Genomic DNA, 19,204 nt, shown 5'->3' with positions numbered 1-19,204 from the left:
AACGACGTCCGGGCATGTCTTTCTTCAAGTCGCCCAAGGTGCGAAGACCACATGGGATAGATTCGGGATCTATGACGAATGTTGCAATGCTTTCGAACCAAATAGCGGAATCGCACCTTTAGTCGGTTGGCAGAGTGGGGGCGGGCGTTATCGTGCCTGAGGATGATTTCGTCCGACAGCATTCAGGAAGTTTTGACTATACGGTGCATGCAGTTTCTTCAATATACATCGCTGTGCAGTCAAAGAAGGAGGTCATCATGACCTTTCCGGAACTTGTGTGAAACCCTTTGTGTTTCTCTGATGGAGCAAATACGTTTCGCTTGTTGGCTTTTCACTTCGGCTTCAGGTTGACGGAATGCTGTCGGAAGGAAACATCCTGTTGTATGGTAATGCCCGTCCCCACACTGCCAATGGGAGGAAGGCCACACTTCAGCAGTTTCGTTGGGGAACAATGCAACATTCTCCCCGGAACTTCACCGTGTGATTTTCACATCTTTGGCGACAGCAAGAAAGACATGCATGGATGTCGGTTTCAGTGGCACGCGGAAGAGTGGGTGCTGTTGTCGATCCTTCAGCTGCCGACAACGTTCTACAAAAGGGGAACTAATCGTCTCCCAGTGGCCTCTATATCTTAACGCGTTTGGTGACTACTTTTGAGTGGAACTATTCCGTAGTCCAGTTGTGGCGGGGGTGTTCGGTTTTCACTTGACTGCCCTCCAAACGTGACCAGCTCACGCGTACATATCCTTTATTACGTAACCTTAAACCCATCTCCATTCCCCTCCCCCTTCCCCCCGCACCTTCACAAAAAGCAAGCACTAGCAGAAACACAAGTGTCTACTCTTACTTTGTTTCCGAAGTTTCTAGTGCGACTATCAGCATGGAAGCAGCAACATCGACCAAGGGCAGGCCGTCCGCTCATTACAAAGTTAACACGTATCGTAAAGTTAGCAAGCGTAGGAAAGGTGTTGTTATGTGGGTGTCCTCAGGCGAATAGTCCGATCATTACAAAGGTAAGATTATTCGAAAAATGGAAGAATTTTACGTGTCGTAACATGTCTGTGAACCTACTGACGAAGCAGCTCTAGAAGTGAAGAAGAGAATGGAGACGGTGAAGAAGAGGGCTCAAGAAGAAGCTACCCTGTTACGCGAGATACACGTGGATTAAATAGGAACGCTTCATAATAAAAGTTATGATTTTGTTACGGTAATACCTCACTCAGAAAATACTTACAATCCCCATGAGCGGACTTCTGACACTTTAAATGCTTCATACCCCATCTGATTCTCTTGGTGACGAGCATACCTCTTCGCAAAGAATAAAGACGTTTCATTCTCCCCTTCAGAAGAGCTGTTTGCCTAACACGTCCTCTGGTCTTCTGACTCTTTTATTGGTCTACACCCGAAGTCCTTCAATAACCTACCAGGAATATGCTTTTGTTGCACAGTAAGCATTTTTGTAGGGATACTCCGTGGACATCGCACACATTCTTCTTCAGCTGGTTGAAGACGGTCTCTCATAATGTGGAACTGGCCTTACACGCTCCGATAATACGGTACATGAAGTCTGTGTCTGCACAATAGTAGACAGACCAGGATGTGGAGAAGAGGAGGTAACTGACTCACGTTCTGGCAGTCTGGAATTATTGTTTCTGTTGTATCTGATGGTGAAATTTCATCTTCGCCAAATGCATTTGTATTAAGTGGAAAAAGACATGTCTCTTTTAAAGTCAAATGGGTCATTTTCCATTGTTGCTATTCTACTACACGCAAATCCGAAGAACTGAGATATTTGGTACTGGGTGCCACTTTCCCCGGATCGCTGTTAAGCCATGTCTTAATTGCGCGATTGTATAAAGCGTTCAATGGTCCCATCTCAAATGAAAATATGGCTCTTCAATAACGATAATTAATCAAGTTATTAGTGAAAAAAATTGTACAAAATAGGAGCAAGGTGACTGTAAATTCTATATGGAATTATTAAAACGTCTACACACAGTTATCGAACCGTTAAAAACATATACCTCTTACGTCACGCCTATGTTATATGTAACGAAGTCATGGGGTAATATCAGATGGGTCAGGTTTTTGCCACGTTATGTGCCTGAAAAGTAATGCCTTCACCTTCGTAACTCTTCAACAGTTGGCAGCATTGGTATGCGGCAGATACTGGCTTGTTCCGTAGCCTCTTCTCTACACTTCCAATTGGCGGGAAACCTTATCTTTGAAGTCACTGTTGTTACAGTGTAAAGTTTGGAACCCTGCGCAGATGGTCGGTCAATGCCATTTAAGCAACGTTCAGTCATTGAATTCTTGACCACAGAGGTGTCACCGCAAACGAGCGGTTTATGGTGATTGTATTTATGTGAGGACTGTGGGTCTGTGGGCGAGTAAGTATAAAGATGTTGAAGCAGGTACATCTGACATGTGCGACAAACAAAGAGTTGGACGTCCTATGACAGCACCCACGGAATTTCTCAAGAAAAAAGTTGACAGGTTGATTCAGGACGATCGTCGTATCACTCAGAGAGAAACTGCAAGCGCAATCAGCATTTCACAAGAATATGTGTGCCACATTATTGCTTTGCTAGGCTACCGGAAGATCTGTGCACGATGGATACTTTGGATGCTGACTCCTGAAATGAAAGCGCACAGACTTGAAAGTTGCCAGGAACTCCTCTCGCGTTACGAGAATGAAGGTGACGCCTTTCTCCATTCAGTTGTGACAGGAGACGAAACGTGGGTACACCTTTGCGACCCGAGACGAAATTTTAGTCTATGGAGTGCCGACTTCTTCCGTGACGGCTTCAGAGAACTTGATTACCGTTGGCAGAAATGTGTCCAATTGGATGATGATTATGTGGAAAGTGAATATTGGTCATTAAAGATCGCATTCTAATGATAATTTCTGCGTTTGAGCTATAAAAATATTCCCATCCAAAATGCAACTAACGAAGGTGGAGGCATTACTTTTCATTCCACCCTCGTAATACGACGTCAAAAGTTCCTTACTGAACACCAAACAACAAAAAGTAAGATACAAGACCATAAAATTTTTACACATTATTTTGCGCAACAACAACATCTGAAGCTACCAATCCTCATGGTGGTACTGAATTTACCTGCTGTCTTTACGGTCTTACGGCCAAAAAACAGTGTTATCAACTCGTAAAGGGAAGTACGAAGGTTCACCCCAACTTCCCCTTACCATATTTCATGTTTAATTGTGCCACCCTCGTTTCAATTCAGATGCTTATCAGTTTCTGTTGCGCGACTTCGAAACAGTATTTCACGTGCTCTTAGGGGAGTGCTCTGTTCCTGCATAGGTCACTGCGTTAATCTCAGGGGTGTGCTAGAAAGGTAATGTGACACGCACCGTGTTGTGGCTTGTGCACTATGTATGTACACTGATGCTCATAAATTAAGGGTAATGCTGATATATGGTGGGGGAAACAACGCTCTGGTGGGCGGTTTGCGGATTTAAATCACCTCGGGGTATGACCATGTGGTGCATTTGACCTGCGGTCGTCGCACGGTGGCGCTGTTAGCAGTCCACATACACAGATGTGTGTTGGTGCATGTTAGTGCACGTTGCAGTTAGTAGATGTGCAGACGTTTTCAGACATGACTGTGTTTTGGGTTAGAAAGTACATATTGATGATGTTATGAGGGGTAGAATACTAGGGTGACTGGAGGCTGGTCAAACACAGTAGGTCGTAGCACGGGCCCTCCGTGTGCCACAAAGTGTGATCTCAAGATTATGGCAACGACTCCAGCAGACAGGAAACGTGTCCAGGTGCTACAGTACAGGACACCCACAGCGTATAACACGACAAGAAGACCAATATCTAACCATCAGTGCCCGCAGATGCCCACGGAGTACTGCAGGTAGCCTTGCTCGGGACCTTACCGCCGCCACTAGATCAGTTGTCTCCACGCATAGAGTCTACAGACGACTGAACACACATGGCTTATTTGCCTGGAGACCTGCAAGGTTCATTTCACGGACCCCTGGTCACAGGAGAGCCCATAAGGCCTGGTGTCAAGAAGACAGTACATGGTCACTGCAACAGTAGTCCCTGGTTATGTTCACGGACGAGTCCAGGTATTTTCTGAACAGTGATTCCTGCCTGATTTTCATCTGGCGTGAAGCAAGAACCATATACCAACCCTTTAATGACCTTGAAAGGGACCTGTATGGAAGTGGTGGTTTGGTGGTGTGGGGTGGGATTATGACTGGTGCACGTACGCGCCTGTACGTCTTTAACAGACGAACTGTAACAGGTAAGGTGTGTCGGGATGCGATTTTGCTACAGTATGTCCGCCTTTTCAGGGGTGCAGTGGGTCTCACCTTCCTCCTGACTGAGGATAACGTACGGCTCCACCGAGATTCTTCGTGGAGGAGTACCCTGAAACAGAAGATATCAGGCGAATGGAGTGACCTGCTTGTTCTCCAGACCAAACCCCCATCGAGCACGTCTGGTATGCTCTCGGTCGACGTATCGCTGCACATCTTCAAACCCCTAGGACAATTCAGGAGCTTCAACAGGCACTGGTGCAAGAATGGGATGCTATACACCAGCAGCTGCTCGACCACCTGATCCAGAGTATGCCAACCCGTTGTGCGACCTGTGTACTTGTGCTAGGTGATCATATCCCATATTGATGTCGCGCAGGAAGTAGTGGCGTTTTGTAGCACATGTGTTTCGGGACGGTTTTCTCAACTTATCACCAATACCGTCGACTTACAGATCTGTGTCATGTGTTCCCTATGAGCCTATGCTATTAGCGCCTGTTTTGTGTAGCGCCACGTTGTGTGGCACCACATTCTGCAATTGTCCTAAATATATGAGCATGAGTGTGGATGTATATGTTACAGAGTACATTTCTTCTACGTGTTTGTGCAGATGACATCTTGGGCGGTGGTCCCGCCAGAGGTGACCAACGTGAAGAACGACCCGCGCGTGATGCAGGAGTGCTGCTACAACATCCGCGTGGAGTCCCAGCCGTTTGACGGCCGGCGCGCCGCCGAAGTCAACTACACCATCCCCGGTAAGTCTCGCTCTGCACCAGCAACAGACACGCCCATGGATCCGTGACCTACCCCAGTCTTCACTCCCTACTGCCGGCTTCTGTCCACGTTACCTCTCTACAGTATCTCTGGTGGCAGCCAGCAAACGACTGCGACGAGGTGTTCGTGACGGAAGTAACCCACTGCAAGGCCGTAGTAGTGAGAAAAACATTCACAGACACTATTCCATCGGGAAGGGGAGGAGAATTGATTCTAAAATATTTCCAATAACCAATTTTAACTTCAGTGTTTTCGGGTCAGTCACAAATGAGTCCGCGTGGTCTCATGGTTTGAGGCATGTGCCACACGCGATCTGTCCTTTGGATAGGTAGCTTCGGTCGGTGACACCTCGTTGCTATTATTTAACAAGCTAGTTGTTTACTCATCACAGACCACTTTACAACGGTGTTCGACGTGTCTGCTTAATATGTCTGGAAAATATACATATTGATTCAGCTGCCCCTACCGATGTCGTTTTATGCAACCCGCAATGTTACATCCCACTTTCAACAACCATGCGTGAGATTTCTATATTCTCTGGCTAGCTTAAACTATTAGTTCTGCAGAAAAATGAAGAGGACGTTTTTGTAAGTAATTTAATGAATTTAAATTTGGTATCAGGGTACTTTGTCGATAGAAGCCCTAGTTTTCGAATTATTCAAGAACATGTTTATTTGGCACGACAATAGTGAAGCCATAGTCACAAAACATTAATTTTTTCTTTTAAAAAAATGTGTTGCATTACCGGTTACCAAGGAACTACGCCGTCATTCTCAAATGTAAAACATTGGAGATTATATAATGGGAATAATTAAAAACTCCTTACCGAGCTAGATAGTACGTACTTTGACTATGGCTCCACTATTGCAGTGTCAAACACTTCACTTATAGTATAGTCTCACTCCTTTACGACAGTTATGTCGGAGTATAGAATGTCAAGAAAAACTTACAAAAGTGATCTTCAGAAATGGCCACTTTCATTACAAAAGAGGTAAGTTCCTTCTTCGTCTGCATACGTAACATGAATCCGGTAACCACAAACATTCCAGCGTGAAGGACTATGCTTTCGAACATGTAAGATATGAAAATACAACTGGAAAAAATATTCATCACTTCCTTCTCTCCACAGCACGAGCATTTTTGGAACCTGTCCACTGGAAGGTGAATACCACTGTGACAATGCAAGCGGCAGTGAGCAGACCAGCCTTTCCCACTGATATGCCGAACAATACCATAAGGAAGCAATGCCGCCTTATGAAGTGAATCGTCCACTTCGAGTGGCAGATTTTAAACTCTAACCGGAATGTACTCGGTCGCCGCATTTACAAGGTCTGGACTAAAGGAACCATTACATTGTGTAAACATCACCTGGGAAATAACCCGAGAGAGAACCCTGTCTACTTGCAAGGGATCGTGAAACTTCACAGAAAATAGCATACAAATCAGAATGAAAATAAGCAGTACCTATCTTATCAGATGCAACTCGAATCGTATCTACCCATCAAATGTGAATTTCTAGAGAGCCCTGCTGCATACGAAATGTACTCGTGTCAAAACTGAAACATGCTTTACCCCGACGAGGGATATTCTTGGGAGATTCGACGGACATCAGAGCGCAGGCAGAGAACGCCCCTGCCAGAAAGCAAACAACAACAAACTTCGCTAGGCAAGAGCGATGTGACATCGACCGATGCACATATTAGACAGAGTAAACGGAAGTTCGACACACGCCTGGATGCCAGACCGGCGGAAGTAGAAACAACGTGCTCGCTCGCCACACAGCGAGGGTACACCACGAAGATGACGTGCCACAGACGCGAAATATAACCGACAGGACGAAGATGCTGTGATATGCAAATGATTAGCTTTTCGGAGCATTCACACAAGGTTGATGCGCGTGGCGACACCTACAACGTGCTGACGTAAGGAAAGTTTCCAACCGATTTCTCATACGCAAACAGCAGTTGACCGGTGTTGCCTGGTGAAACGTTGTTGTGATGCCTCGTGTAAGGAGGAGAAATGCATACCATCACGTTACCGAGTTAAAGGTCGGATTGCAGCCTATCGCGATTGCGGTTTATCGTATCGCGACATTTCTGCTCGCGTTGGTCGAGATCCATTGACTGTTAGCAGAATATGGAATCGGTGGGTTCAGGAGGGTAATACGGAACGCCGTACTGGCCTCGTATCACTAGCAGTCGAGATGATAGGCATCTTATCCACATGGGTGTTACGGATCGTGCAGCCACGTCTCGATCCCTGAGTCAACAGATGGGGACGTTTGCAATAAAACAACCATCTGCACGAACACTTCGACGACGTTTGCAGCAGCAAAGACTATAAGCTCGAAGACCATGGCTGCGGTTACCCTTGACGCTGCATCACAGACAGGAGCGCCCGCGATGGTGTACTCAACGTCGAACCTGGGTGCACGAATGGCAAAACGTCGTTTTTTCGGATGAATCCAGGTTCTGTTTACAACATTATGATGGTCGCATCTGTGTTTGGGAACAGCGCGGCGTAGGCACATTGGAAGCATGAACACGTCATCGCCATACTGGCGTATCACCCGGCGTGATGTTAATATTATGCCATTGGTCACACGTCTCGGTCACCTCTTGTTCTGATTGACGGCAGTTTGAACAGTGGACGTTGCATTTCAGATGTGTTACGACCCGTGACTCTATCCTTCATTCGATCCTTGCGAAACCGTACATTTCAGCAGGACAATGCACGACCGCATGTTGCAAGTCCTGTAAGGGACTCTCTGGATACAGAAAATATTCACCTGCTGCCCTGGCCAGCACATTCTGCAGTTCTCTCAGCAATTGATAACGTCTGGCCAATGGTGGCCGAGGAACTGGCTCGTCACAATACGCCAGTCACTACTCTTGATGAACTGTGGTATCGTGTTGAAGCTGCATGTGCAGCTGTATCTGTACACGCCATCCAAGCTCTGTTTGACTCAATGCGCAGGCGTATCAAGGCCGTTATTACGGCCAGAGCTGGTTGTTCTCGGTACTGCTTTCTCAGAAACTCTGCACCCAAATTGCGTGAAAATGTAATCACATGTCAGTTTTAGTTAATATATATGTCCAATGAATATTCGTTTATCATCTGTATTTCTTCTTGGTGTAGTGATTCTAATGACCAGTAGAGTATAATTCTCCAGCACCTAGTGGAATGTAGTAAAGTAAGCACGGAAAACACCAAGATATAAAAATACGCATCAAGGTGGAACTCTCCGAATACGGGGGAAATCGCTGAAATTTCTAATGTCATAGACATATACAGAAAAAACAAATGATTACAATTGCAAAAAAATTCGATGACTGATTTGACTGAAAGAGCTTCACATATCGAACATGGGAGTAGCGCGTTTGTCCACCTCTGGTCCTCATCCAAGCAGTTATTTCTCGTAACATTGATTAATAAAGTTATTGGATGCACTCCTGAAGGTATCGCGCCAAATTCTGTCCATATGGCGCCTTAGATAAATAAAATCCCAAGATCGTTGGAGCACCCTGCAATTAACTCTTCAAACATTCTTAACTGGGGAGAGATCCGGTGACCTTACTATCAAAGGTAGGGTTTGGCAAGCACGAATATAAGCAGCACACACTCTCGACATGTGCATACGGGCGTTATCTTACTGAAATGTAAGGGCAGGATGGCTTGCCTCGAAGTCAACAAAACGGGTCCGAAAATATTATCAATGTTCTTCCGTGCTGTACGTGTGCAGCGGATGACAACCAAAGGCGTCCAGGTATGAAAAGAAATGTCACTCGAGTCCGTCACACCTGTTTGTCGGGTCGCACGCCGGGCTGGGGTCAGGTTGATACCCCAACGCTGCCTGGAGCTTCTCCAGACACGTCTTCTCTGGTCATAGGAGCTCAGTTCGAAGCCGGACTCATCACCGAAGACAGTTCTACTCCACGCAGTGAGATTCCAGGATGACAACGTGTCTGGACACACCTTGCACAGTGGTGGGGCCCGGCATGATGCCTGACAACCAGGAGTGATGGTCAGGTCTGGTGTTTCTTTTCATAGCGGGACTCCTTGGGTTGTCTTTCGCGACACCCGTACACCGATACGTCGACGATATTCTACGCCCCGTTTTGTTGCCTTTCACGGCAAGCCATCGTTGTCTTATTATGTTGTAGTAAGATAATGCCCTCCCGACACAACGAGTTTCTACTGCTTGTGAATGTGCTAGCCAAACCCTACCTTGGCCAGGAAGATCGCCAGGTCTTTCCCTGGTTTCGACCATTATGGGTGGTAAGTTGCGCCTGTAATACGACCTTGAAAAATCTATACCACAACTATTATCACAATGGGACACAGGATGGCGAACCATGGATGGTAGTCATACTTTGATTTACACACACTTAATTTATTAACATTTCTTCAGATAATTCCCCACAATCTTCAGTACAATGCAGCAGTTACTATGTTCTTGTTAAAACAAGAGAGTTAGCAGAAGCCAACAAGTATAACCATAAACTGCATATGAAATCAGTTAAGAAACAATAAGCAAACACAGTACTGCCGTGGCTTGGCCTCACTTAACAAAACGTTACAACTGACAGTACAGTACCTGTCAGAGTGGGTCAGCCACTTGATTGCGGTTGATTACTACACTGCACAACGACACGTAAAACGCACGTGGTTAACCACAATAGTCCGCAGCTCGTGGTCGTGCGGTAGCATTCTCGCTTCTCGGGCCCGGGTTCCCGGGTTCCATTCCCGGCGGGGTCAGGGATTTTCTTTGCCTCGTGATGACTGGGTGTTGTGTGATGTCCTTAGGTTAGTTAAGTTTAAGTAGTTCTAAGTTCTAGGGGACTGTTGACCATAAATGTTAAGTCCCATAGTGCTCAGAGCCATTTGAACCATTTTTGTTAACCACAATTCACTAGAACATGGATATCTAATAGAAGCAAGAAATACTGTAATGAAACAAACCCAGATTACACTTTACGTTGTTACACACTCAAACATAAATAGAGATGTGACATAGGCTCAACAAACACTGTGGACTGTCTATTACTACAGAGACAGATCACTGCAGTTAGCCCAAAATTACATGACAATCGATAGAGATTAATTACTTTACACCTGGACTATTTGCTAACGTCTACTTAGTTGCAGGTCTATCTTTATGTACCCAACAACATTTGTTTAAACACCAGAAAATCACAATCAAATTACAAAACGCGTTTGACCAGTGTTCGTGGAAAGGAAAGATATACTAAACTTTTGGTTTGGGGTCCTCACCCAAAGCAATCCAGCCATGGGAGGGTTACGTAAACACAGCACTGAACCGTGAATTTACTTTCAAAACTTTTTCTTAAGAATTTGCTTTATTTACTAGCAATTCATCAAGAACATTAACACATTTTATCACACTATGTGAGCGTGGAAGTAGTTGCCAGTGGGTAACTGATGAAAACAAATCAAATTTATTTCAACAAATGAAAATTTTATTCCTAAAAACCGTTCCTCCTTTTTTTCTTTTTAGACACAGATTGAAAATTATAATCAGAAAGCATCCTCTTAATATCAAGTGACAATTTATTCAGAGGCAGAAAGAACAAATTTTTGGCAGTATGGGATTCCGGGCTGGGAACCTTACCACTCCCTTTTCACAAGGCCGTAGTCACGACCGCTCACAACAACCTCTGAAGGACTACACTGGTGCAAATCTGTAACACACCAGACTACTTTAAACTAAAAATTTTTAACAACTCACACAAGCACATAAACTATGCACCCCGTAAGAGGGATGGAAATGGTACAAAACATTAACATTAAAAGATTAACTTGCCACCGAAGGTGTAAATTGATTAAAAAAAACTCTTGCGGTGGAAGGGTGGCAACTATATGTACTAAAATAACTATTTTAATAAAAACCCATGGAATCCAGTCTTACATAAAATATAAAAGGTTAGCCAAATGTGCTCTACATTACACATATACCACCTCTCAAGATGATAGCCAAGATAAAGACATATTTCAGGAATTCGGCAGTTACAGTGCAAGCAATAAATTCGTTAACACCAATTCCGACAAACATGACAGAGGCAGCTATTAACGTATGGCAGATAGACAGACAGACCGACAGACACTGACTGACTAACAAATGCTGACTAGAGAGAGACGTGCAAGCTGGGGACGAGAGACTGACCAAGAGAACAAGTAGAATTTAACAAGTAAATGAAACAACATATCACGAATCACTTAACTACTAATAAACTGCGATGTCTGGCGAAGACCTGGCGCAGCATCCCCAAAACGCTCTCCCGAACCGTCCGCTGCCAGCCGCTTCAACGCACGCAGGAAGGCGCGCCGATCTCCCGTCTCACAACGTCGCAGCTCGCGCTGGCCAGACCAATGTGGTGGGTTGACTCCTGTTGCTCTCGTGTCGGCCGCGAAGCCACTACCCCTCGCAATACGGCGCGGCCCACTGGACTGACGTGGCGACCTCACATGCGCCGACGCTCAAGACGGACCAGTCATCTTGTGTCCCAGTGCGCGACCGACCAACCCATCGATCCGACCGCCAATGACCATTACCTGAACAACTCGAGTAGACTGGCGGCCTAACACGTACTAGCACTCCAGACAACAGACAGAGACTGGCTGCCCTACACTGACCCGGCTGACCAACTGACCAGACTCGCTCCGACTGACCAACTGCCACTCGCGAGCTTATAGCGCCCCTTAAATGCACGTGAACAGGCAAACTTTCTCCCTTTTCCACCAGAGGGAGACACCAAAGCTGCGATTGCCACAGCGGGGCCACCGCCAGAAACGGAGGGCGACTGCTTCACACTGCGCGCTGCATCGCGCTCTTCAAAACAGCAATTTTTACCACGGCTCAAGCAGGACCTAGGCTCGGGTTACACCTCACTCCCTGGAAAAGCCTTGGAACTTACAGCAGCTTTTGACAAACACAGGACAGTTGTAACTCTCTGAAATACACACAAAAATACAGGGCAGAATCCTTGCACCAGACATAGTGCATCCGTCTACAATTAGAGAACAACCACTATAGTCATAAGACTTCACTGCGAAGCCAACATTTAACCAGCTCACATGGAGTTCATCTACATACTTTCGTTTAACGGATGTGTAGAATGAAATTTTCATCCTACAGCGGGGTGTGCGCTGATATGAAACTTTCCGGCAGATTAAAACTGTGTGCCGGACCGAGACTCGAACTCGGGAACTTTGCCTTTCGCAGGGAAGTGCTCTACCGACTGAGATACCCAAGCACGACTCACGCCCCGTCCTCACAGCCTTAATTCCGCCAGTACCTCGTCTCCTACCTTCCAAACGTCACAGAAGTTCTCCTGCGAACCTTGCAGAACTAGCACTCATGGAAGAAAGGATATTGCGGAGACATGGCTTAGCCACAGCCTGTGGGATGTTTCTAGAATGAAAATTTCAATCTACAGCGGAGTGTGCGCTGATATGAAACTTCCTGGCAGATTGAAACTGTGTGCAGGACCAAGACTCGAACTCGGGACCTTTGCCTTTATCGGGCAAGTGCTCTGCCAGGATGCTTCAACGGATGTGTAAGTTCCACAATCATCTGGCAAGTGAAACGCCTCGTAACACGTCGCTCAGCCCCATACACTAACGGCCAACTCAGCGGCTCAAGCAGCTTAATCACTTTACTTCAGCGACCTTTCCCTTGACATAAATCACGAGACTTGGATCTCCGAGCTGTCCCAAAACATAGCCTTGCCGACCAATACAACTCCGCGGCATATCACGCTGATAGGACACACACGGTCGCAGTCGACACTCCTTCCTCCGCAGACGTCCCGAGTCTTTTAATGTTCTTCTTTCGAAAGCTCACAGCCGACGCTTGAAGCCCGCCAACCCGAAAAAAACCAACTCTGTATCCGAAGATCACATACAACCTCCAAAATCGATCGAAACGACATAACAGGCGCCGGTCCGCTACGGCTCAATGGGCTTCTCGGAATTTTAACGATCTAATGCGACAGTTGTACAGAATTTGGCACTACATCCCTCAGGAGGACATCCAACATGTGAGACAGATTTTAACATTTCATCGTTCATTTGAGAATGGCTAAAAATCCGAAATCACGATTGTGTACAATAAACAAATAATTAAGAGTCTAATGACGGACACATCTTTAAAAATTTGAAATGACTGTAGCCCCCCCCCCCCCCCCCCCCCACACGAAGGAAGTATTGTTTATCAATCAGTGAGAAGCGGAATAACTGCTCGCATAAGGGCCAGAGGTGAATTAACGTGTCATCACTTGGTCAATCTGCGAAGCTCTGTCTCCTGAATAAATCACCCAATTTTTTTGCAACTGTAATGATTTATTTGTACATATACATCACATCTACCGATTTGCGTCCCATTCGTTTAATTCCTCATGGTACGTCGTTTTTTGTCTTAGAGATTATTTGAATAGTCCTCACTCTTTCTGGTGCGGATGAAGAGGTTCAGTGTGACGAAGCTGGGGTGTCTTACAGGTAGCAACTGTCTCAATCGAGCTCTCGAGTGCCTCATGAATAAGCAGTGTTGACATCGATTTGCGGTCGTCACGAAATGTCGCGGTCGCAGCAAATGGATGGTAAACAGTGACTCCGAAAGTACTGATAAATAAACCAAATGACCCGGAAGATCCCTGTGTTTTATTCAGAACCTAACCCACATACGACAATCAGAGGATCCTGTGGGCGATCTGTGGGTAGCATAAAATATTGCTTCAAGTTATCTTTTTATATCTTTAATGTTGGTTACTACTTCTTTTGTAATTCCTGGGAAGTTCACAGACATTTTAAAAGCAGACAGACGACAATGTATCAGATACCGTAATGAGCCAAAACATTAGTAGCACGTTGGCTCAGCTTTGGAATGCAATATAATTGCGACGCTGTGTGACACGGATGTGACAATTCCCTGGTAGGCTTTCGGGAATGTGACACCTGATATGTGTGCACTCCTCAAGAAATACCCGAAGATAACGGACCAGTGGTTTCTGAGCGTGGAAATGTCACCATATAACGTTCCATTCTATTCTGACCAGTTACCCTGCTAGAAGATACCATCCCCTTCAGGGCACACATCAAGCAGGAAGGGATGCAGGTGGTTCGCACCAGCATTCACAGCAACCATGGTTCCTGCGATTACTATCACACTTTGCGCGAAATGCCACACAAATGTGCTCCATAGCGTAACACTCCTACCACAGACCTGTGACCGTAGCGCGGTGCATGTTTCTAACCATCTTTCACCTGGTTGACGGCAACAATCCATCGTTTGTAAGTAAAAAAGTTGGTGCCTTGTCATAAACAAGCAAGAGTGGTACTTGGTGTGTTTCATGCGACAGGCATGAAGATGATATGACTGGAACTTACAAACTGATTGTCTAATAAAACAATATCAAAATGGCAGCTGTTGATGCAATATTCTTATAATGACTATATGAAGTCATCAAAATTGCGGGAAATCAAAGAACTACAGATGTCGGAGGGTGGGATATCCAAAGAAGCAATGGCGGGAACCGTAAAAAAATTTAAGATGGGCTTAATGGGAAATTTTTAGATTAGTCAGGCATACATATCGGTAAGAAAGGCAAAATGATGATTGTGGAGAAATTTAAAATGGAATATTCAAGGGTGTAGCTTGCAGTATTTCCATATCTAAAAGTATTTTACAAGCCACTAAAATGAAACAGCCAGCCACAACATGGCCATCGTAGAAACACCAATCATTGTTTTGTCAAACATCGTGTCATTAATCAACATCCATAACAGAACTAGTACGATATATACTGAAGTGTTATTAAAACATCCACTACTGGGTAATAGCAGGGTAATGGTAGTCAGCATTCGGTGTAATGGCAATCGCCACGTGTCTTTGGCGTCAAGGTTATCAACATGGTTGGGGTTATGGCAGTCACCGTCTAGGGTAATGGCAGTCATCACTCGAGACAATGGTAGTCACCATGATTCTGGTAATGGCAGCCACATCTGCTATTCAGTATGCCATGTCATTGAAGGGTCACATAGTTTCCAGTATGTGACAGCATAATTTAAATTATCAGCAGAAGATGGGAAACATTTTTTACTGCAAGATGAAGTTAAAACCCTAGCATAAAGCACTATAATGTTTGACTGACTTTGATTTCATGGATTAGAGACGAGTTTTTGTCGAATTTAAAAGTGGGAGTATCGTTGTTTGCTTTGACAATTCTCATTTCCAGCTGGACTATAATCTTTTAAGTTACATCAGTAGTGCCCGCCAGGCTCGCCGCCCGGTCTAACGCGCTGCTTCCCGAGCGGAAACGCGTGTCGGTCCCCGGCAAGAATCCACCCGGCGTATTAGTGTCGAGGTTCGGTGTGCCGGTCAACGTGTGGATGGTATTTAAAGCGGTTTTCCATCTTCCACGGCGAATGCGGCCTTGTTCCCCTTATTGCGCCTCAGTTACATTGTGTTGGCGGTTGCTGCACAAACATTGTTACCATGTACGCGTACACCATAATTACTCTACCACACAAACATTTAGGGTTACACTCATCTGATATGAGACGTTCCTGCAGAGGTCCACTGGGAGCCGAACAGCACAATAACCCTGGGGTCTGTGGGGGCGGCGGTGGGGTGGGTGGACTGCTGTGGCCTGTTATGGGGTTGTGAACCACTGACGGCTAATGCTGGACGAAGCCTCTCAGTCGTTTCTGGTTCCCCGCTTTCATACAAAACAATACAATATATCAGAAGTAGTGCGCAAGTGTGTCCTGCAACAAGACATATGTAGCATATTACGGTTAAGAGTCAAATGAATTTGGTGTCACCAAGACAGGACTTGTCAGAACAAGGAAAACGCTCAGTCAGTGAGTTCAGTATTGCTGATGCCTGCTTGCCTGCGTTGTGACAGTTGAGAACATCATAAAATAATTTAGATATGGAAAATACCTTTTATCAGACTCCATTGTGCCTTACACCATCTATGGTACAGAAACCGGAATTTGCACTTACACTATAACTGATTAACAAAATTTTTTGGACCAATACTTTCGAACATCTTGCAAAGAAAAGTTTTCAGACAGTGAAGATACTTTTGAACACGGCCAAGATGGCTGTACTGTGATTGACTGTCTCATTTTAATGGTATGTAAAGTACTTTTAAGTGTGGAAGTGGAATAAGTTACACCGTTTATATAATTATTTGCATAAATACTTTCGAACATTATACATAGAAAAACCTTTGAGTGAAAAGGCCATTTATGAAGTCATACGAAAATTTCCACTGGATCATGACGTTAGGACCTCAGCAAGCGAATATTGGTGTGGAGGATGTGCCAGAAGTGGCATAGCATTCCTTCTAGCAAGCGATAAATTTTATTCCTAAATGACTGAAATAATTTAACCACTGTAGGGTGTCAGTTTATTCCTTTAATGGACCATATTTATAAATTACATTACTGGCTGGTTTCGGCCATAGGCCATTACCAAATGTATGATACTGGTATGTCTGTGTCACATCAAAAAAATTTTTTTTGCTTGTTATATGGGCATCGATACGTTCCCACACATACACACGTGTCTGTCCCCAAATAAAACGCGACAAACATGCGTCAATGTGATACACACGTCACCGGTGTCATACATCAGCCAGTAATGTAATTTACATGCATGTGCACTAAGGGAATAAACTGACAACATGGTTGTGGAGATGAAGCAGCGATTAGCATGATTAATCAATAATTCAAAAACAGTCTTAAATGCATTTATTATTATTATATCGCCAACCAGTTTCAACCCGACGTAGGGGTCATCTTCTGGGCGTTTACACCATTGGTCGACTGCTGGTGGTGTCACTCCTGTCTACATAACGGCAGAAGATGACCCCTACGACGGGTTGAAACCGGTTGGCGGTATAATAACAATAATAAGTGCGATTAAGACAGTTTTTGAATAATTGGTATACTGACAGTTTATGTCGTTAAAATGGTTCCATCAGTTGTACTATCCATTAAGGCTGTGGATCTGTACGTGAGGAAATTCTATACTTTTCATTATCTTGTGGGCGAGTAAGCGAGAAAAAGACTGCAAAATGTTTGAAATTATGTGTAGAATTTTTTGGAAGTCGCTAAGTGCTCTCATTCTTAAATACTGGGTGCTTATAGTCCGGGTAATTTGCACACTGCGATTCACGCTGTTTCGGGACATGTTCATAGTTCTGAACTCTAGTACTTGTGTTTTTGTCGTCTTTCCCTCCGATTTGAGTCTGAGACAGTCATTTGCAAATACAGTTTTGCATGTTTCTTGTTGTGCATTATTATTGTGTTGACCTTTTATCGTAAGATTAATTAATAGTTTGAAGCACATCATTGTATAGCAGTGAAACATGGATTGTTAACATACAGGAACAGATGAGATTCGAAGCATTTGAGATAGAGTGCTGTAGGTGAATGTTGAAAATTAGAAGGGGTGATGAGATAAGGAATCAGGAGGTTCTGCTCAGAATCGGAGAGGAAAGGAATATGTGGAAAACGTTGAGAAGAAGAAAGGGCAGGATTATAGGACATCTGGGAATGACTTCCGTGGTAGTAGAGGGAGCGGTAGAGGAAGTCAGAGACTGCAATACATCCAGAAAATAATTGAGGACCCAGGTTGCAAGTCCTACTCTGAGGTGAAGAGGTTGTCACAGGAGAGGAATTCCTGGTGGGCTGCATCAAACCAGTCAGAAGACTGATAACTATAAACCGGAATATTGTGCACCGATCGAGACATCTTACATCGTACGATAAATTTGTGAAGCATGCTCTCCTACTGCGCAAAGTAGTCAAAAGAAAACATTTGAGTAGCTTACGACAAAATTTCACATGAAATACTAAAAATGAGATTTTTGTCACTCCTGGAAGGCATTAGATAAGCAGCCTGCAATTGGAAGCGACTGACCATTTTAGGCTTTTAGTAATATAGAAAGTCACAGCCAACGAAGAAACAATTTCGTAAAAGCTACAATTGTGCTCTTCTGAACACGACGCAATTTCTCATCTCTGAATAATGGATCAAAGGACGTGCTTACGCTAGAGCGGAGCTGCTGGAACATCGCTACTCGTCTGGAACGATTACTCTTCAGTTGTTCACACCGACATCTGAATGGATTACTTTCAGAGGTGTGGAGCAAAGACGATATTCTCTGCATCGTCTGACATCAGTAACAGTGGTTTGTTCGCACCAAAAGTAAGGTTACTGGCAAAGAGACTGAAGAGGAGGTGTGGCTGGAAACTTCGGCTCAGACTGTACACAACGCAGATAGTTTACCGCTTCCAGAAACAACTCAAGACTTATGCACAGCCCTTAATCCAATTCAAATATTACGACATATTGTCAGTTTGCTTCAAATACTACGGAACCATAAATAGATGCATCCCAACATTGATAATGCAGTATTCGTGGATGAGCCATTGGCAAGCCTACACTCTCCAATCCTACATTTACCTAAACTAACTTAAGCTATGAACAACTCACACCCATGCCTTTCCTCCTTCGGGTGGGAGGGGCCGCGCTGTGCGTGACATGGCGCCTCAAACCGCATGGCCACTCCGCGCCGCCTGGCTGGCCTTTGTGGCCGTGCGGTTCTAGGCGCTTCAGTCTGGAACCGCGTGACCGATACGGTCACATGTTCGAATCCTGCCTCGGGCATGGATGTGTGTGATGTCCTTAGGTAGGTTATGTTTAAGTAGTTCTAGGTTCTAGGGGACTGATGACCACAGATATTAAGTCCCATAGTGCTCAGAGCCATTTGAATCACTCCGCGCGGCCTTCCGCGGAATAATCGGCTGTTTTACGGCCTCTCGACAGTTGTGAGATTTCCCACGTTTGTGACCATTCTTGAAGGACTTTTCCTTTACGCCAGCAACAAAATCTGCAAGTGGAAGGCAAGTGCAGTAAGGAACGGCCACCACTCACATTTTGTTCCGCCTGCTGCTTCGCCATCACGTTACATGAGATAACAGAATGTCCCTTGGTCTGTAATAACTGAACACTTGTCTTGACTCTCACACTGATAGATAAAATTAATTGCAACTTGCACATCGCCTCGATGTCCTCCCCTGCCGAGAATCGCAGCTAAC

General features: G+C 44.9%; 1 protein-coding gene across 1 annotated transcript in view; it reads left to right on the top strand.

The window, feature by feature from the left end:
• Nucleotides 1–19,204, top strand: part of LOC126355309 (uncharacterized) — an 852,583-nt gene that overhangs the window by 629,830 nt on the left and 203,549 nt on the right. Inside the window, exon 6 of the mRNA XM_050005601.1 lies at nt 4,908–5,052. Within this exon, the coding sequence (XP_049861558.1) occupies nt 4,908–5,052 (145 nt within the window). The remainder of the gene's footprint in view (nt 1–4,907; nt 5,053–19,204) is intronic.

The sequence above is a fragment of the Schistocerca gregaria genome, chromosome 3 (assembly GCF_023897955.1).
Source record: "Schistocerca gregaria isolate iqSchGreg1 chromosome 3, iqSchGreg1.2, whole genome shotgun sequence".
NCBI classification, from domain to species: Eukaryota; Metazoa; Arthropoda; class Insecta; order Orthoptera; family Acrididae; genus Schistocerca; species Schistocerca gregaria.
Note: the sequence above shows the minus strand (reverse complement) of the source record. Positions and strands in the feature narration are given on the sequence as shown.